Source organism: Acartia tonsa, chromosome 4, assembly GCF_053477335.1.
Source record: "Acartia tonsa isolate MP-2025a chromosome 4, ASM5347733v1, whole genome shotgun sequence".
Classification (NCBI taxonomy): Eukaryota; Metazoa; Arthropoda; class Copepoda; order Calanoida; family Acartiidae; genus Acartia; species Acartia tonsa.
Window position 1 is genome coordinate 29,390,130 of NC_137263.1, and position 22,218 is coordinate 29,412,347.

The window sequence follows — 22,218 nt, forward strand, 5'->3', positions numbered from 1 at the left end:
GATTTCATTTTGGGACTTTCCTTCTAGGGGCTTCTTTGGCAAAAGACCCCCAAAAACTAAAAATATGAGTTATGGACTTATTTTTAAAGATAACAACCTAATTTTTTTTTAGAAAACTTTTTTCTCATAACCAAACTCAGCAACCTATACAGATTTCATTTTGGGACTTTCCTTCTAGGTGCTAGTGGAGCAAAAGACCCCCCAAAACACAAAAAATATGAGTTCTGAGCTTATTTTTAAAGATATCAACCTGATTTTTTTATAGAAAACTTTTTAAATAAAACTGAACTCAGTAATATTTACACATTTCATTTTGGGACTTTCCTTTGATGGGCTTGTGGAGCAAAAGACCCCCAAAACACTAAAAATATGAGTTCTGAGCTTATTTTTAAAGATATCAACCTAATTTTTTTGAAAACTTTGTTAACATAATGGAACTCAGTAACATTTACAGATTTCATTTTGGGACTTTCCTTCTAGGGGCTTGTTTGGCAAAAGACCTACAAAAACTAAAAATATGAGTTCTGGACTTATTTTTAAAGATATCAACCTAATTTTTTGTTAGAAAACTTTTTTTACATAACCAAACTCAGCAACCTATACAGATTTCATTTTGGGACTTTCCTTCTAGGTGCTAGTGGAGCAAAAGACCCCCCAAAACACAAAAAGTATGAGTTCTGAGCTTATTTTTAAAGATATCAACCTGATTTTTTTATATAAAACTTTTTAAATAAAACTGAACTCAGTAATATTTACACATTTCATTTTGGGACTTTCCTTTGATGGGCTTGTGGAGCAAAAGACCCCCAAAAATACAAAAAATATGAGTTCTGAGCTGATATTTAAAGATATCAACCTTATTTTTTTAAAGAAAACTTTTTTAACATAACCAAACTCAGTAATGTTTACTGATTTCGTTTTAGGATTTTCCTACTAGGGGCTAGTTGGGCAAAAGACCCCCAAAAACTAAAAATATGAGTTCTGGACTTATCTTTAAAAATACCAACCTAATTTTTTTGAGAAAACTTTTTTCACATAACCGAACTCAGTAACCTTTACAGATTTCATTTTTGGACTTTCCTTCTAGGGGCTAGTTGAGCTAAAGACCTCCCAAAACACAAAAAATATGAGTTCTGAGCTTTTTTAAAAGATATCAACCTGATTTTTGTAAAGAAAACTTTTTAAATAAAACTGAACTAAGTAACCATTACACATTTCATTTGGACTTTTCTTTAAGGGGCTTGTGGAGCAAAAGAACCCCCAAGACACAAAAATATGAGTTCTGAGCTTATATTTAAAAATATCAACCTGATTTTTTTAAAGAAAACTTTTTTAATATAACCAAACTCAGTAATGTTTACAGATTGTTGTGGAGCAAAAGACCCCCCATATTTTTGTGTTTTGGAGGGTCTTTTGCTCCACAAGCCCCTAGAAGGAAAGTCCCAAAATTAAATATGTAATGGGTACTTAGTACAGTTATTTTCAAAAAGTTTTCATAAAAAACCAGCTCAATATCTCTAAAAATAAGCTCAAAACTCATATTTTTATTGTTTTGGGGGTCTTTTGTCCCACCTGCCCCAGAAGGAATAAAAGTGTTAAAGAAGTCTTTTGCTCCACAAGCCCCTAGAAGGAAAGTCCCAAAATTAAATCTGTAATGGTTACTGAGGTTGGTAATGTTAACAAAGTTTTCAACAAAAAAATGAGGTTGATATCTTTAAAAATAAGCTCAGAACTCATATTTTTAGTTTTGGGGGGTCTTTTGCCCAACTAGCCTCTAGAAGGAAATTCCTAAAATGAAATCTGTAAACATTACTGAGTTTGGTAATGTTAAAAAAGTTTTCTTTAAAAAAATCAGGTTGATATCTTTATATATCAGCTCAGAACTCATATTTTTTTGTGTTTTTGGGGTTCTTTTGCTCCACAAGCCCCTCAAAGCAAAGTCTCAAATTGAAATGTGAAAACATTACTGAGTTCACTTTTATTTAAAAAGTTTTCTTTAAAAAAATCAGGTTGATATTTTTAAAAATAATCTCAGAACTCATATTTTTTGTGTTTTTGGGGGTCTTTTGATCCACTAGCTCCTGGAAGGAAAGTCCCAAAAATTAAATCTGTATAGGTTGCTGAGTTTGGTTATGTGAAAAAAGTTTTTTTCAAAAATAATTCGGTTGATATCTTTAATAATAAGTCCAGAACTCATATTTTTAGTTTTTGTAGGTCTTTTGCCAAACAAGCCCCTAGAAGGAAAGTCCCAAAATGAAATATGTAAATGTTACTGAGTTCCATTATGTTAACAAAGTTTTCAAAAAAAATCAGGTTGATATCTTTAAAAATAAGCTCAAAACTTATATTTTTTAGTATTTTGGGGGGTCTTTTGCTCCACAAGCCCCTGGAAGGAAAGTCCCAAAATGAAATCTGTAATGGTTACTTAGTTCAGTTTTATTTAAAAAGTTTTCTTTCTGTGTGATATCTCTTTTACTTCTTGAGATAACTACTGTTGGCCGAAGAGGGGGGCAAGTAGGGGCACAGAAGTTTAACTGCCAGTTTTTGCCGGTTTTGGTGCTGGAGGCGCCAATTTTTTTTAACTGAGCATAATATCTTAATAAGTTGTAACTATAAGCAGTGAAAAAAGTGACAAAAAAAGATATTTTTTAGGCCTTTTCAAAGGGCAGTTTTGAAATACCGTTATTTCATAAAAAAAATTAAAATGCTTAGAGAATGGCTTGGAAGATGAATTTAGGTGTTCTGCATATTTCAATTTAAACACATAAGGCCAAAGATATAATAACCCAAAAATCTTTTGTCAGGGTCTACTCTACACCTAGCGCTGGCGATTTCTATTTTCACAGGTATAAAATGCATGATTTTAGAAAACTGACTGGCGCTAGGTGTAGAGTAGAGTTTGACAAAAGATTTTTGGGATAATATACCTTTGTCCTTATGTGTTTAAATTGAAATATGCAGAAGAGCTTAAAACCTGCACATTGCTGAGATATTGTTAAAACCGCCGTGCTACCGTTATCTGTTGAAATTTTACATGCCTGGCGCTAGGTCGCCAGTAGAGATAGAGAGCTGAAATTTTGTACATGTATTTCTGGGCTCCTAAAGTAACTTTTTAGGTTAGCAGAAGACTAAAATTCGAAAAAGTGTATTTTCATGAAAAGATCTAATGTGCATATAAATGTTAAACACTAAATTAAGATATAATAGAGTTGTAATGAAATGAACATTGAACAAAGTATCTTGATCCCTCCACATTATTATTCAATAATCTTTATTTTATGAAAAAAAAATAGGTCCCTATTCCCTTTTGATAATAGACTACATAGTGCCTTCATCTTAGCCTCAGGGGAAAAAAGAACAAATACTTAGCTTCCCTCATAGAATTGACGGATAAATAAACAAAAAGTTAAATTTTCATACAAATGTGCAACTTTATAAAATTAAGCCCAGAAAAATTTTTGAATGTTTCAAATCTTAGTAACTTAATTGTGTAACTTGATTAGTTACGAGTTAGTTAATTAACTATCTGTCCAATACAGAAATTAGTATAAATACAAACCAGCTAAAGATGTTAGAAAATAACAGATGTGATTCCTTAATCAATTGATATAGAATCTTTTGTTGTTCTATTCTTAATTTCATTGGGTAAATTATAGCACAGAAATTATGGATAATATGAAAATATCTTTAGTATTGCAAGGTCCAAACCTTAGAGAAAATAAAAGAGAGGAATCAAGGCAACTGGAGGACTAAAATATTATTAATAATGCGAATTGGATGATCTCATGCCAAGTAAAAATCCTGGCCTATTCATAAAAGTTTCAAACTCAAAGGTACAAGGGATTAATTAGTTACATTGTGGGAACCCCATAAAAATTAATTTACAAATCTGTCCACTGTGAAGCTGTCTGTGTCTATCTTTAATACAATTATAGCATATTCTTATTACAGAATATTTCATATTTATATAGATTCAATTTTGTGTTTTTATAGATAAGAAAATCCATCCTTCACTCCTTCTCTTTCTCGTGTTAGTAATAGTTTTAAAGATGATTTTTTTTTATCAGTTTAATTTCTGTGAATTTCTAAGCCGTTGTATGAAAGATATTATGTCATGTATTTTTTACATATATATTTTTGTTTTTATCGTGACTGCTTTACATTTTGTTGGCTGCTAAAGCTCTTTATAGTGCCTATAAATAAAATGACGTCATACAATACAAATGACAGGCCAACACACAGACTAAGTAACCAATAGCAGGCCAGTATGTATTTTAATTGACCAAAGGTAGGCCAGTATGCCGTCATTTTTTATAGGCACTATAAAAGGCTTCTTGGCTGTATTATTATGACCTAATATGGATATCATCATATTAAGAGCTATTTTTCCTGACGTTTACGTTTACGTAATAAACAACATCAATCATTACTTTAGATTCTACTAAACTGGTATATTAGGGTCATTGGTCAAATGCCCAATATAACCTAACCTAACCTGACCTAGAGAAATAAACAAACAAATGAAAAATTACTCCCCTCCTCCCTTAATTTATTTTCTTTCTAAAATAAGAGTGATCTCAATGCTTAACTATCCCCTAACTTTATAACACTATTCCATACTGCACTAGTGATATTGCTACCTACCGGAATATTAGTTGCTGTACCCGGGTCAACTGGACGCGCCACCATTACTCGGATACTCTGCTGACCAGCTTGCCGCAGTATTGATGCAACCTAAAACATGTCTCTTTTAAGCAGAAAGACACAGGTTGTTTGTAGAAATGTTTATGAAAACAAAAATTCCGTAATATACGATCTCTGCGTGCGGAAGGTGGGTGTAAAAGAACCTACAACAAGACATTATGAAGAAGTGCCTTCTACTTTTTTATTCACCTAATGTTTTACACCCCCCCCCCCCCTGGTAAATTGCTGTACACGCTTCTGTATACAACAACTTTCAATATTTGTCAAATAAATCTAAACGCACGAAAATAATAAGTATTTTTAAATTATAAAACACTGCAGCTGTTTTTTAAGAACAAAAATATTAAAGAATAGCAATAGAATAGAAAAATAATATTTTTTGTATTTATAACAACGATACTATGTCCATAAGCAGCGCAGTATTATTTAGGTAACAACACTTGTGTGTCAAAGTAAGGTCAATGTTCAGTAGGTTTTAGCAACAAATAACCAATTCATTAATTTAAGGCTCGATTTTTAAAAAATCCACCAATGTAAAAGACATTACAACATTTTACAATTATTGTTGGACATACAATAGCTGACGTACTGCATTCGTACAGCAATTGTACAATAGCATACGTACAACAGCATTCGACACCTGAGGAAAAGTGTGCGTTTGTGGTTATTTAGGAATCAAGTGAAGTATGATAACACAATGTATATGAAAACTACCGTATAACAAAGAAACCGACCAATCATATAAATTGTAGAATGATGGCGCTCCCAAAATCAATAAAATAATGGTGTTTGTATGAATGAGGCCAAAATTAATTAAATTTCCTAATGAATTTATTATCAGTCTCGACTAATACATTTATAGCAATAAACAAAATGAATTATTTTACGACAAAACTTTTTGTTTTGTTTATTTTGCTGCTGGTTTACCTGTTCAGCTCCAAGACCCCAAAGACGAACATCTCCAACTTGAAGCAAGTGATCACCATTTCGTAAACTACCTTCCTGTTAAAAAATATCATTAAAAATAAATTGTATGTTTGTTATTGAATATGATAATGGATTGATTTTTATTTCTAACAAGGATGACAGAATCCATTATTAGCGAAGCACGAAAAATCTTTTATGAACAAATGATAAAGTAAGTTATAAAGTAATAATTATTTAAATTGACCAATAATAGAACTGGATGCTCTGCTCATTTGTACAGGAAATTTTCACCAAAAAATTGAGCTATCCATCATAAATAGTAGCCGAGAAAATTAGATTCACACCTTAGCCTTAAGGAAGGACACTTTACAAACAATGTAAATTTTACAGAAGCTTAGTTACTAAAAAAGAATGGAACACTTACCCTACTAGCAGCACCTCCGGGAAATATGTTTCTTACTACAGCTCCACTATTTCTACTACCTATATATTAATATATATTTATTACTATAGCTCCACTATTTCTACTACCTATATATTGATATATTTATTACTAAAGCTCCACTATTTTTGCTACCTATATATTGATATATTTATTACTATAGCTCTACTATTTTTGCTACCTATATATTGATATATTTATTACTATAGCTCCACTATTTCTGCTACCTGTACATTGATATATTTATTATTATAGCTCCACTATTTCTACTACCTATATATTGATATATTTATTACTATAGCTCCACTATTTCTGCTACCTATATATTGATATATTTATTACTATAGCTCCACTATTTCTACTACCTAAATCTATAATCAATAAGGTATCACTGTAAAAGCGTAACAATTTAATAAGCTTTTTATTATGTAATATATAAGTATTATGATTATATAATGTATTTTGGCTATTTTGAGACAAAATTATGACATTATGGAATTATCCTATTTTGACTTCTTATGAGGAATGACAATTTATTAGGAATTATTGAATATGCTGTACGCCTAAAAAATATAAAAATAAAGTAAAAAATGATTTAATACGTAAAATATTATCGATGAGCTTTGAAACGAAAAGAGGTTAATGTAAGTCTGATAAGGTTGAAGTACTATTTTGCAAAGCTTTTAGAAGATTAATGATCAGGTTTCTTTTCAAAAATGAAAAGAATACATATAGTTATATTGCCAATAAAATAATCTATAAAACAAAAAAGTTTTTATGTCAAAGGAATATTGCCATCTAGAGTTTTGAAACTTAGAGTAGTAAATGCCATTTTAGGCACTGATTGATAGGTACAAACAATATGGGGTTATGCGGGTAGTGATGATATGTTTTAATTTCCATCATCAATCTTCAAATAAGATTGTAATTATATTGGGTCATATTTACAGCACTTTGAATAAAATAAAGCATTTGACAGTGTTTACATAAATGTACAGTTAGTATACAAAGTTAAACAAAAAGATATCATTTCTGATTCAGCCCTTTCAAGTGCAAAACTACAAACCTCATATTAATAAATACTCAATAGTAAGTAAAATTTTCGGTTCTAGTACAGTTAATGTTGCGAACATAACATGCGGGTTCAGCCGTATGGTCGATATCAGCCAACAAGGCTACTGAGACATTAGAAAAAGGTCGGTGTCATTAAAATTTTACCCTACAAAATCCAAATTTACCGTATCTATCGAGCAGTGAAACCCCACTTCTCTTATATTTTTTTTTTAAATAAGAGGGAGAGGGAGATTCTTTGCTCGACCAAATTTTCTAATTATTAAATAAGATAGACCTGAGATTCCGAAACCAAAACCATTTCCATCATTAGTCAACTCAATGATCTGTAGGATCGCCCAATCACACTGTAACTAAAATATAAATATACCTAGTCCATTGTAAAGATTCATTTAAGAAAATTTATAAAAATTGTGTATAAATATAAGGTACATAATTTCTCAAAGACTATAACTTACTTATGCCATACAAAACTAGAACTTTCGAAAACAAATAAAATATTGTTATATTCAAAGATTTACGCAGATTGACTCAAAAGTTTAATAAATCTAAAATTTCCAAAAGTTCTCAAAACCTGGACATTTTAATTTCTTATGCAGCTTGTAGAAGATATAGTTTTAATATTAAGTATTGCTTACTAAAGGTAAACTTTAATTTTTTTTCTGAAACTATACACAACTAAAAAAATATTTGTAGAGGATATCCGTGTCTTTAAATCTTCTGGGTTTCTTAAACATTGCTCACAGTGTAGTACAGAAAAAAGAGAAAAAAAAACTTACCACCATGCCTACATATGGATACTTACCACCATGCCTACATATGGATACTTACCACCATGCTTACATATGGATACTTACCACCATGCCTACATATGGATACTTACCACCATGCCTACATATGGATACTTACCACCATGCCTACATATGGATACTTACCACCATGCCTACATATGGATACTTACCACCATGCCTACATATGGATACTTACCACCATGCCTACATATGGATACTTACCACCATGCCTACATATGGATACTTACCACCATGCCTACATATGGATACTTACCACCATGCCTACATATGGATACTTACCACCATGCCTACATATGGATACTTACCACCATGCCTACATATGGATACTTACCACCATGCCTACATATGGATACTTACCACCATGCCTACATATGGATACTTACCACCATGCCTACATATGGATACTTACCACCATGCCTACATATGGATACTTACCACCATGCCTACATATGGATACTTACCACCATGCCTACATATGGATACTTACCACCATGCCTACATATGGATACTTACCACCATGCCTACATATGGATACTTACCACCATGCCTACATATGGATAGATTGTGGGAGTAGGTCGCCCTCTCCCAGCTAAAGTTTACAACACTAGCATATGCTGTTCTAAAATTTCAAATCTAATTCATTGCCAAGAGGTTGTCCTTTTAATATTTTAACAATTTTTCTTGAATTGCTATAATTTCTTTAACTTTGATTAGTTTTTCACATTTTTTGAAATTATTAATTTACAAGTAAATCATTTTCACTTCTTTTATTTGTTTTCACTTTATAAAGATAATTATAAACGTGTTGCCCCCACACAGTTATGAAACCTTTAAAAACTCTGTTTCAGATATTGAAAAGAAAAGGTTTCTTTCTTTCTATCTCATTACGGAGCTTCTAGCTTTTTATTTTCTCTAATTTAAAAGATATTTCTTGTTTCTGCAGTTCGTAGTTAAAAAGTACACTCTCACACAATCTTAATATCTTGCTCTTGGGTCATTTTTTTAACAACAAACTTGATATTCTTCACTAAGAAATATTCCTAAAGTTTAACTTTACATGAATCAAGTTTCAGTTTACTAAATTTCATTTTATGCATTTTTTTCTAAAAAAGATTTCCCTTCTGCATTAATTAATGCAAGCCTAATGTTGTTAATTTTGGAGATGTTTAAAATACAAATCTTTTATTTCCATTTTCAAATTAAAATCTTTGTGTAAGCAGAGACAAAAAATAAATAGTGATTTTCTTTTAAAAGACTGAAACTTTATTTAGAGGAATAATTTATAATTCCAAAACAGCCCCCCCCCCCCTAAAAAATTTAAAAAGATTAAAAAATAAATCTTGATTCCATGCCTAAGATTTAGTTAATGTAGAATCTAAAGATACATTTGACGTAAATCCAATTGAGAAGTTATATATTATATAATATATACACCTCCAGCTTCTGATAACCTTCAACTTTTTAATCCTTCTTTTGTCAGGTTTGTCTCAAGTATAGGAAGATTATATCTGGAGATCTTCACTTTGTTCAATCTTCCACATTCAATTTTTTCCCCTGAAAATAGAAATTATTATAAAGTGTTATGACATTAATTTTTTTTAGGTATGTCTATCTTATAATTCATATTAACCAATGTTGCATACAGTCAAAACATTTCGGAAGGTAGTTAAGATATGTACTCCCGCATTTTTATATTTAAAGCTTCTAAATTAGCTTCGGCAATGAAATGCGCCCTTGTATGGGAAAAGTCAATCCCCTTATGAGCAATAGTTACCTTAATGGCTGTTAAAGTTAATGAATCAAGATAAACTTATCTAATAGATTAAATAAATACAGTGTACACATATTTGAAAAAACATTGAAGAAAATTTTAAGTTTTAACTTTTGTACAGAATGCATCATGATGTGAAAAAGTAAGGAGAAAATAAAGTTTTTGTACGAATATTCAAAATTTGATTGAGTAAAGTTGAGTATTGCCCTCTTTTATAACAGAGAATTTAAAAGAGTTGGAATAACCATCTTTTTCCTACAAGTCAAATATGTTTAAACAATTTTAGGCTATATATGATGCAATGATGCATATCATGCCTCCATTTTTAAAAAATCCTGAAATTATTTTTATTAGGTATTAGGTATCTAGTCATAATGTTATTTTATCGAGAATTTATCAAACAAGAGTAACACTTTCCTTTAATGGTATATAGTCCATTTGCAAACCATTAATCATTTAATTGAATGACATTTGTCTTATTACTTATCATGATAAAAATTTTATAAGCAGCTTATAGTGCCAAATAAAAAATAATGCCATACAATATAAATAACCAATGAGAGGCCAGTATACATTTTAACATTGGTTAATTACAATGCGTACTGGCCTATCATTGGACTTTAATTTTGATTAGGCACTATAAGCTGCTTCAGATTTTATGTAAATTGACTCAAATAAATTTCAAATAACATAAGTTTATGCATTTTTCAACTTTTTAAGAATAATCACGATTTTGCAAATGACTAGAACCCTTGTGGGCAGAATTTTAATTTTTATTGTAATGAATCCAGGGAAGAATGTTAATAAAGTCAGAAAATAAAAATACAAACACGATTTTTCGGGAGGAGGGGTGTCGTGTCGTAATCTCCCCCACCCCAGGAAAATAGTTTTAAACCACCAAAGGACCAGTAATTAATTTACCTGATAATCTGGACCTAATCGGTGCAGCGGTTAGCGAGATCTGGAGCTTTATCCAGACGGACGAATGAACAGACATCTTTCTACTTTGTATTTTATAAAGCAAAAAAATTGAAAAACCAACAGCAACATTAAATTATTATATTTTTAACAGTATCCTAAAAAAACTATCATAGGTTTATTATCAAGTCTAGACTTTATTATACGTTGTGTTATCTTACATAAAAATAGGTTCACCAATTATAATTGTAAAGCGAAGCTTTTCTTAATAATGACCAGGCATATGACATTACAAACCTAGTCTGTCTGTCTGTCCCCCGGAGCTAAAGATCTCGTTAACCGCTAAATCGGTAAAGATCGGTTTTTTCAGAAAATGCTCATCTCATGGTTTCAGGCTATTTTCTCGTTAAAAGAGAAATGACATTATCTATTTTCCTACACCCGTAGGAACGACAATAGTACCCACAGCGCCGAGTATTAAAAATTGTAACCTGTTATAACTATATTTAAAGAGAACTACTGAGGAAAAATAGCTTCACTACACTTAAACCATTATAAACATTATATCTGAAATGTAAACATTTTTAAATTAGTTTTTAAAAACATTTTATCAAAGAGTTTTACGAAATTAGAAAGCTTTTATCATGTCTTGAATAGTAAATTTTTATTTCATCCTCAGTAATTATATTTATGTTAAATGAAATTAATTATACATGTCTTTAGTAGCAAATCTACCTTACCATTTGAAATGTTTGTCCTTCCCTTTATTTATCCGTCCGTTAAAATGATAAGAGGTAAACGTGAATTCCTTAATAAAGAGAAACGCCTGATATTTTTTTGTGAATATTTTCTATACTACTCTATAACTCACATGGGTCTCTATTGGAAAAAATTATTTTTTTTCTCCTTTTAGATACAAAAAGACAAAAATGACTAATGAATCTATTCTTCAACACTCTTGGTCTGTCAGATTGTTAATCCATAACACTATGCAGACTATTGGAGCCCCCCCCCCCCCCCCCCGATCTGTAAGGGTTAAGAAACAAATTACATGCTTATTTTTAAACTTGTTTAAGATTTTTTCAATTCCGAAACCTAAAGAAAGCTATTAGTTTCCAATGAACAAAGTATCACCTAAAATTTTCATTTCCCTCACTATAATTATTGTAAATAGCAACAAGGGATTTACTAATATTCTTTAGTTTTACCCATCCGTTTTTAGTAGCGAAGCTACTCTATAATTCGAAATGTCCGTCCGTCTGTCCGTCCGTCTGAGACAAAGTGGGGGAAACGTGATTTTCTCAGCTCCTATAAAAGATAGACAGCTGAAATTTTTAGTAAAGATTCTTATAACATATGCCCATCTAATCTATACATTGTTTTGTCTAACCGTCTGTCATTTGGGGTGCTAGATCGATTCCTACATTTTCATGTTTTTCTGATTTTCTCAACTCCTTTTTAAGATAATGGGCTGAAATTTTCAGGGATTGCTTAAATTTACATTTTACATATTTTCCTTAAGTTTTATTACGATTTTTTATATTAATAGGGGTGCTAGATCGATTCCTAGATTTTTAGGTTTTCTATTGTTTTCTCAATTCCTATTCAAAATTTACGGCTGAAATTATCAGGGATTGAATATGCTAATAGTCTACATATTTCCATCAAGTTTCATTAAGATTTGTTTATATATTGTGGTGCTAGATCGATTCCTAGATTTTTAATTTTTCGTGATTTAAAGGTTGCGTGATTTTGAAGTTTTCGTCATTTCCCTATTTCATAAAATATATAGGATGACACTGGTATATGGTAAATATATTCATAATATACATTCATAATTTCTGAGCTTCGCTACTTATGGATGCTGTCATCCTTGTTTCTTGTTTCTCTCTCTTGTGTTTTAAAACTCTTTCCCTTACTTTTTCCCCCTTAATTTTGCAGCAAGTTTGAAAAGGTAACATTGGACTGTAAATCCCTCTAGTAGTCAATTTTTTTAGAAACACATCTTCCTGTATGTTTCCGCAAAAACTTTAGGTTATTTTATCATTTCTTAATTGGTCGATTTAAATTTGAATATTTAAAACATTAATTTTAATCTACATTAATTATCAGCCAGTGTTTTATCCCTTTAATCCCTAAAATGACACAAATTGATTTTTTTTTATTTATTCAATTAGTTTACTATTTGCCCCAAATTTCATTTCTTTTTAAAAATATATCGCTGCCACAAATTCCCATTGCTCTAATCAAAATTCAGCTGCCGCGCTTCCTCTCTTCCTCTTTCTTCCTAACTTAAATTTTTCTTCCTTTTTGCATTTTCCGAATACAAATGTAAACCAATTTGAATATTGAACTTTTGTAAATCCAATAATGAGATGGTATTCTGCTCAAATAAAACTTGGGACACAATTCTACAAATTAAAGTTGTTGGACGTGTGTTTGTGTCTTTTTCTTGGGATCTCTAAGAACCTAGTAATAGTGTCGGACTGATTATGACGTAAGAAAAAAAATTAGCCAATGAGAGGCCACTATAAATTTTACCATTGGTCAATAATGGCCTTTCATTGGCTAATTTTTTTCTTACGTCATTATCAGTCCAACACTATTACTAGGTTCGATCTCTAAAACTGGACTGGTCGTTATTGGGGGCGGCTGTTGATGTGCAAACAAACACCATTTGTCAAAAATTTTTGCTGTGATTTTATTATTCTAATTACAGCGGTCATATTGATATAGAGAAGATTTTTCATACTGCAGATAAATATACAAAATGTTGGTGACAAATTAGACGTAAATATCAGGCGAATATGCTATTATGAATAAGTTTAAAGGTTTAGCAAGGTTTGTACTCTATAGCCGATTAAAATCCTGTATCCATAACTTTAAGCACTTTTCTAAAAATATTGAAAAGTACAAAATGTAGGTTGAGTATTAAACAATTTTTGATTAAACAAATTATTGCTTAATTATATCACGAAAACCCCATAAATATGCATTGAAAGAGTAATTACAGTCAAGAATTTTGAAAACACACATTAATAAACTTGGTTGCTGGTTTTAAAAATGTGATTTTAATTATGTAATAGAGTTTCTGAATTGGCTTATGTAGTTGACTATATTGTATTAATAAAAATGGCCATGTTGATTTATTAACATGATTATATTATATTAAAACCTAAATGTAAAACCTAAATGTAATGCGAAAGTTTTGTCATTAAGATATAAAAATCTGAAAGTTGATGTTTCTTTTTACAAATATATTAAGTGTTTGACCTGGTTTTTGCTTTAGGTAATGTTTTCAAGATTGTAATGTATATATTCCTGGTTTATATAGAGCTGTCATACTGTTTTATAGGATTATGTATGTCAGGCAAGTAATTATTAAACACAAATTGGAGAAAAAATAAATATAGCTTATACATACAGTTTTATATAGTACTACATACTGCGCCCTTAGCATACATCTTGACAATAAATTTTCAACATAAGAATTTGGTTATTTATCTGGTCTCAAATTGCAAAATAAAATGTTGTCAGTAATGTTGTAAATTACTTTTATAAAACCTGAAGAAAATATAACATAAATAGAATCAGAAATATAAAAGTTTTGACTTCTAAAGATTCGTGAGCATTTTTAGGGCCTACATAAAAAAGTCCACATAAAACTCAAAATGACTCTAGTTTACTTTAGTAACTTTTATAAGATTATACGAAAATACGACATATAATTGACAAATCAAATGTTTAAATATAAAAAAAGAAATGAAGAATGAGTGTTTATTTGATAAAAACGATGTTAAAGATTCATCTGAACAAATAAATTAATCTGTGAGAGCCTTTGTGGTTCGTGGGGGTCAACCCTGAGGCAGTTACAGGATACAGAAATAGGTTCTCAACCATCACATATTAAGATAATTGAAGAAGTATTTGTTCAAACATTTACAATATCTATCTAATATCTGCTGAGACAGAAATGTTTTCCAGAGAGCTGTACAATTTGAATATACGACGCTGCACGCTGTGTGGGCAAACGATGTGAATTTGGTCTAAATGTGGCGAGGATGGAGACAAATTTCGCAACGGAGAGGGCGAGAGTAATCGCCATTTTAACGGTAGAAATAAACGGGTTTTAGCAAATATACTATTTAGTTTTCCCCGTCTCCACTTGTTTTAAACCTAAACAAATTTCTATCCCTGTAGAATCTCAAAAAAAGTCCTCATTTTGCATGGAATAAAATGGAATTAGTAATTTTCTTTGTCATAATTGTGAGTGTACATAATTTTATCGTCCATTGGAATATTCCTTTATATTTCTAGATTCAGTGCTTTATATTTTTCTTCTCTTAAATTACTAAGATAATCATACCTATATCCATGAAAGTTCTAGCTACAGTTTCTCATCAATTAATCCTTATAGGTTTCCTTTATTATCATTTTATATTTCTTTTATCTATCTACGCATTATTATATTACTTTTGGCAACAATTAGAAGAAAAAAAACCAATTTTCTTTTTACTTTGTAATTATCGCAATTTTACAGTAAATATATCTAATAATAGAAAAAAGGCAGTTCAGCACACATAGAAGTATTAATTAAGAAACGTAATTTCGATTTTGGCTTCAAAAAGAGAGCCTGGAGCGTTAAACAACTTTACCAACTCAAACTCCCCATCCCCCCCCCCCCCCCCTACATAATTTCTGAAGCCTCCCCTATCACTATTACCTCCTTTCCCACCCTACATCCCCTATGTAAAGGGAAATACAAAGAAGTAAAAATCCAGTGCTTTTTAGGGGTAAGACAATGGACGATAGATTGATTTTTTTAAAAAAAACTTGGAGACCAATATTTTTTCCTCACTGGCATAAAATTAAACCACATTTTTTAAAGAAAAATGGAAAGAAGGCGTATCAACTTTTTTACTTTTTATTTAAGATAGCTAGCCGGTTCTTTTAGTAAGTAGTAGATGTAAAATTTTCCATAGAATTCAGATATGCAATCGGTTTTTTTGTAGACCTCTTATTTTTTAAGTAATTTAAGTTTTTTAAAAAAATAATTAAGTCGGTTTTAAGGTACTAAAACGCAACAAAATAAAAGAAGAAAATGGCCAGTATGAACAAAAATAGTAAGATCTTTAATTTGACACCTTACTTTTAAAATTCTGTTGAGTAATTATTGAAGAAATCAATTATTTTAACCTCGGTTTAATCAAAACTTTGAAGTAAAATATAATCTCCCACAGGCATAAAAAATATGGGTTCATATATACCTTTAGAATCAGAAAAATATTACAAATCCATTGTAAGCAAAATTGAAAAAAGTAAAAAAATAAAAATAATAAAAATGGCCTAACGTATTATTTTTTACAGGTAACACTTAATTGTAACTATTAAACTAGCCAATCACAAGTCTCAAAAATTGACTAATCGGGAAGCTTAACCTCAAAACCTCAACCAATAGAATTGACAAAAAAAAAGGATAATGTTCATAGAATATATTCAATAGATACTACAATGAAAATAGTGATACTTACATAACATGTAAAGAACGAAAAATTATGAACAAATATGCTTCAATCTGTTTATAAACTTCAAAACAATGCAGTTAAAAATGCTTTATTGTTTCTTGTGTTTAAAAAATATCTGTTACACTGTATGTATATTTATTTAGGTTTATTTCAAGTTTCAAGTTTTCAAGTTGTTCAACCCTTTAAAGCCAAAAATTATGATTCTTAAAATAAACTTATATTTTTTATTATAGTTTTATAAAACTTTTTCAATTTAGCTTACAATGGATTCATAATATTTTTCTGATTCTAAAGTTATATATGAACCCATATTTTTTATGCCTGTGGGAGATTATATTTTACTTCAAAGTTTTGATTAAACCGAGGTTAAAAAAATTGATTTTTTCAATAATTACTCAACATAATTTTAAAAGTAAGGTGTCAAATTAAAGATCTTACTATTTTTGTTCATACTGGCCATTTTCTTCTTTTATTTTGTTGCGTTTTAGTACCTTAAAACCGACTTAATTATTTTTTTTAAAACTTAAATTACTTAAAAAATAAGAGGTCTACAAAAAAAACCGATTGCATATCTGAATTCTATGAAAAATTTTACATCTACTACTTACTAATAGAACCGGCTAGCTATCTTAAATAAAAAGTGAAAAAGTTGATACACCTTCTTTGATAAAGGTATTTATAACGACCTCAACACTAAAAAGTTGAGCAATATAGGTTGTCTACAACTATAAAAGAGAAAAGGGTAAGCTAATGAGAGAAAAGATATCTTTTAGAGATGCTACACAAATAGTATGCTGTGTTGGAAAAAATTAAATATTTAAATAATGAAATATGAAATGGATTTCAACTGAAATTCCCCGCTTTATAGATAGAATTATTAATTGTAAATATGAATTTGAATTAACTAATAGTATATTTTCTATGAAGTCTGTTTGAAATAATTACAATACATTTTATTTAATTATTTTCTAACTTTTAGTAAGTTTTAAAAAATAATATAAATTATTTCTCAATCCAATACATTTATATCTTTATAATAAATAATTTTAAAAATTAGGGTAAATATTTAAATTAGATCCCTCTTTCTTATCAAATCAAAAAAAATAGTGCTTTTAAAATATATTGAAAATAAGGGGGAGGGTACATTTGCCTTGATTCTGCATGCATGAGGCCCTAGCCCTGCCATGCCTATACCAACATGATTCTGCATGCATGAGGCCCTAGCCCTGCCATGCCTATACCAACATGATTCTGCATGCATGAGGCCCTAGCCCTGCCATGCCTATACCAACATGATTCTGCATGCATGAGGCCCTAGCCCTGCCATGCCTATACCAACATGATTCTGCATGCATTAGGCTCTAGCCCTGCTATGCCTATACCAACAGCGCCCCGACCTTGCGGGGCTACAAAGTTCCCAATTAACCTAAAGTAATAAACAAACAAACGAAAAAGGGTTATCAGTGCTTTCCTAATTTCAATTTACGTGCTCTTATTTAATAAATTAAAAGTATTGGAAAAGATTAATCCACCTTGGTCGTTTTAATCAACAGAACGGTGACTTTGTCTATCATAGTTTTTGGTGTTTATCAATTTATCCTCCATTATATTTTGACCCAGGTGCAATGTGATGATTGTAAAGACCTTAAATATTATTATAGCATTAAGAATTATTATAGAAAAGCTAAGATGAAAATAAAAAAAAATATAGGATTAAATCTTTTTTTAACCACCGAAACTCCAACCTCCCTATTCTTGAACCCTGCGGGGCTTTTCAAACGTTTAAAAAGTAGTTTTTTTGTGGTCCATATGTAATATGTTGGAAACCACCAATAAATCATAAACCTTCTTACATCTGTTCTTTATTATTTACTAATACCTAAAGAGTATTCCTTTAAAACAATAAAAAATAAGCAAAGCCAGAAAAATGGAAATTCTACTTTAATAATTTTTAAGGTTTGGTTTTTAATACTAGGGTAGTTTCTGCTTTGGATTATAACTTTTGTAGTAGCTGGACAAAGTGTCTCAAAAAATCAGCATTGTGACGTCATAAAAATGAGGGATTATCCATCTCCTTTTTAGGGGTTTTCTTTCCTACTTCTCATCTCATCTCTCTCATTTTTATGTCGTCACATGGCTACTTTTTGAACATCGAATCTCTGTGACATTGTATGGACAACTAGAACTCACAATACAGCTAATTAGGAATGAGAGAAAGAATGCCAACAAATTATTTCTTTTACAATGACTCAAAATATTAATAAGAAGGTCTCCTAGCCAAATATATTAGTTTTTCTTACATAATTATTAAAAGCCAGGCTTTGCTATATGCATGGTGTATGTGTTTATAGAGCATATAAATTCGTTCTGATAATGCATTATTAATATTAAATTCGTCCTAGTGCTTTTCAATTTTGTCTGAAATATTCTTTAAGATTTAATCTGGAAATTTATAAAATGTTCTGTAAATAGCTAAACCTGAATGACTATAAACAAAAAAATACGATTACATTGTGTTAATATGTTGTTGCTTTTAAGTGTTATGTTTTGCTTTACGAATGCTTTCATCCTTGTTAGGTACACATTATTCAGGCATAAATAAGAAACATTTTTAGGCAACGGACATTCTTTGATAACACCAATATTATATATATTGTACTAACAGCTTTAACTTTAGTTTTAAAAAGAAAAAGAAACAATTTTTTTGGTGGAGAGGTTTTTTTTTTGAGTTATCCTTCCACAAAAAAAAGTTATAAACATTCCCTCGACCTTCACTTTAAAGGAGAACCATATCAGTTCAGCTTAGCCACAAAAACAGACAAAGAGACACAAAAAATCCTGTTACTTTTATATAAGCATTATTAAAAATTTGGCAGTTAACTAATTGGCTTGGTTCTGAAATTTCTTTAACCTTTACTAATTGTAAAGCACTTGTCCTCAACATTTTAGCACATACACTTATAGTATTTGGTAAAGTAACGTAAAAAGACAACCATCTCTGTATTAACTAATTCAATATTTTTGTTAATATTTCTACAGACAGACGGATGGACGTATGGATCTTCCTTGGTGAAAAACTATAATTTACATATTTCTGTAAAGATCAAAATAAAATATTTAAACTCTCTCTTTAAATGATCTTCTTTATATATTCTTTGTGAACAACTTTATGAGCATAAAATATTTATAAAATTTTAAACGAAAGTCGAAGAGAAAAATGTAAGATGTATAAATATGTTTAAATTCTCTACTATAACAAGACCGAAAACGGTGATGGATGTGTAGATGTATATAATTTAACATTTAATTTTTTTAGTGAGTCAGAAAGTAAATTGGTACTTATAAAGATGCTACGCATATTTTTTTCAAAGTATTTAATGAATTAATAAGAAATTATAAGATTTGAGTAAAAACATTTTTGTTGCTGAATGTAACTTAAATGTAAAAATCTTAATGTAACATCTAATAAAACACATCTATTATAAAGAAAGTTTCATACATGATTTGAGTTTTTTGAGGAAGGATATCCATTACAAAAATTATTTAGTAATTCTGTTAATATAAGTATTGGTATGTCCATTTTATGTCAGCCGTGACAACGTCTTTTTAATAAAGCCATATTGTTGATATAATTGTTGTCAAAAATCAATTTAGAAAACGCCATATCAGCCACAAACCCTTATTAGAGCCATACAAAGGATTTTTAAAAAAATGGATAGAATGTCAACGGTTTTGAAAAAAAAGTGGCTTATTTCATTTGACTAAACATTTTTCGAATTTAAGACACTTTGACTTTAGCAAAACAGTTAATGATAAAAATAAATATAAATATACCTTAAGATAAAAGTTATTAAAGCTGATATATAGTATTATAAAAATGGATGATAGATGACATATTGTCGACACAACAATATTCTAATCACACTCTTTCTAAATTTTTATATTGAAATAACGAGAACATTTTTTTAAAAGTTATTATTATTCTTATTTTTTGTGATATAATATTGACAATGACAAAAATTAGATTCTAAAATGAGATTTTTGTTCACGCTGCAATGATTTAGGTAGATAGCAAGAAAATATTTCTAAAAATTACAGGGGGTTATAAAAAAATATTTGCGTCATTTTCCTATCAAAGGAGGCTTATTTCACTATGGAGTATGTTGATCACGAGGGGCGTATCCAATAATTAAACACCCCTCTTCATTTAATCGTTGTCTCCCTATAATTGTTTATGTTCGTTCGTCGCGCTGTCTGATTTGGCTTTGCTCCTATATAAGTTGTCTGCCTTGTTTTTATATAATTATGACTGAAGTGATACATAAAAATAGTAAATGTTTTGCTGACCCTTAATGATAGACAACAAGTTACAACGTTATAAACGAAGCATCTCTACAATAAAGTCTTATAAAGTAAGAATGCCCTTAATGAGTATCCTGTATTTAAGAAATTTGCAATAAATCTATATATAATTTTTTTCGACATATATAAAGTAAAATTAAGTTCTGACACACTGCAAGTTTAAGTGTTCAATAGTCTTAAAGTCTGATTTTAGAGCTTCGCTTGGGTGGATGTTGTCATCCTTGTTTTACCAATATTGGGGATAATACATAATTTGATGCAGTGATTTGGTGCAGACTGTTTACAGTACATCAAAAGTAACAATGGCCAATCACAACATTTTAACTAAATTTGACAACTTTAACGATGAAACCATTCACCAGCCTAGGATTTTGTCCCTGGGCGGGGGTTTGGCAAAACCCTTCCATCTTGAATATAAATTGGGAAGGTTTTATTAGATTTTTAGATGGGTGTATAAGAATCATTCAGGGAGTAGTAAGAAAAAATAAACCTTGTCAATGTCAGGGACGTCCAATGGGGGGAGTGTTTAAAGGGGTGATTACCCCCCCTCGCCCAAATGGATTTGGTAGTGCCGTAGGCACCCCCAAAATTTTTGATTTTCAGTTTTTACCCCCCCCCCCCAAAAAAAAAAATTAAGCTTGGACGTCATTGCCTCTATGATATAAAAATTACCCTCCCCCCCCCCAAAAAAAAAAATGATCTTGGGGGAGCCATAACCACTCTCAAAATTCTAATTTTCAATTTTTTACCCGAAAATATGTTTCATTTCATTTTATGTATCTAGTATTATGATTCATGAGTAAACACAGCCGTCACTGCCAAATAAGCATGCTATTGAGTCTGTTTAAAGTCAGCCATATTGCATTAAATATCACTTTCATACAAAATGCCTATTGAGCACTGAAAACCCACTTATATCTTTATTTTTCAATTAAGAGGGTTGTGTAAGCTTTTAATTTGTTTGTTTATTATTTTGTTTGGATCAGTAATATTTGACATAATATCATTTCGCATAAATTCATTTCACATAAAACATTTGACATAAAATCACTTCACATAAAGGTACATTTGACATAAAAACATTTGACATAAAGGTACATTTGTCATAAAGGTACACTTCACATAAAAACGTTTCACATAAAGGTACATTTGGCATAAAGGTACATTTGACATAAAGGTACATTTGGCATAAAGGTACATTTCACATAAAGGTACATTTCACATAAAGGTACATTTCACATAAAGGTACATTTCACATAAAAGAACATTTCACATAAAGGTACATTTCACATAAAGGTACATTTCACATAAAGGTACATTTCACATAAAACGTTTCACATAAAGATACATTTCACATAAAAAATTTTCTCATTAAAGAATTTTTCACATAAAAACGTTTCACATAAAGATACATTTCACATAACTTTGGGTACAAGTATAAATTTTCGGGTACCAGTAAAAAACTTTGGGTACCAGTATAAAACTTTAGATACCAGTATAAAACTTTGGGTACAAGTATAAAACTTTGGGTACCAGAATAAAATTATTTTATGCGAAGTGTAATTTTATATGAAATGTACCTTTATGTCAAGTTTACTTTTATTTGGAGTGTCTTTATGTTAAATGTATCTTTATGTAAAGTGTACATTATTTAAATGTACCTTTATGTCAAGTGTACCTTTATTT

The 22,218-nt window shown here is 30.2% G+C and overlaps 1 protein-coding gene across 3 annotated transcripts in view; it reads right to left on the minus strand.

Annotated features, from left to right (window-relative positions):
- Nucleotides 1-8,996, minus strand: part of LOC145316683 (uncharacterized) — a 28,893-nt gene extending 19,897 nt beyond the window's left edge. Inside the window, exons 1-5 of one of the 3 annotated variants that reach the window (XM_080157354.1) lie at nucleotides 8,496-8,996; nucleotides 7,422-7,497; nucleotides 6,056-6,114; nucleotides 5,632-5,706; nucleotides 4,645-4,734 (exon numbers count right to left, since the gene is read on the minus strand). In XM_080157354.1, coding sequence (XP_080013480.1) covers nucleotides 4,645-4,734; nucleotides 5,632-5,706; nucleotides 6,056-6,114; nucleotides 7,422-7,497; nucleotides 8,496-8,501 — 306 coding nt within the window. In that variant the 5' untranslated portion in view covers nucleotides 8,502-8,996. Of the gene's footprint in view, nucleotides 1-4,644; nucleotides 4,735-5,631; nucleotides 5,707-6,055; nucleotides 6,115-7,421; nucleotides 7,498-7,923; nucleotides 7,939-8,495 lie in introns of those variants that run through there. The other 2 variants (XM_080157352.1, XM_080157353.1) reach the window with 2 other exon arrangements.
- Nucleotides 8,997-22,218: the final 13,222 nt, after the last annotated feature.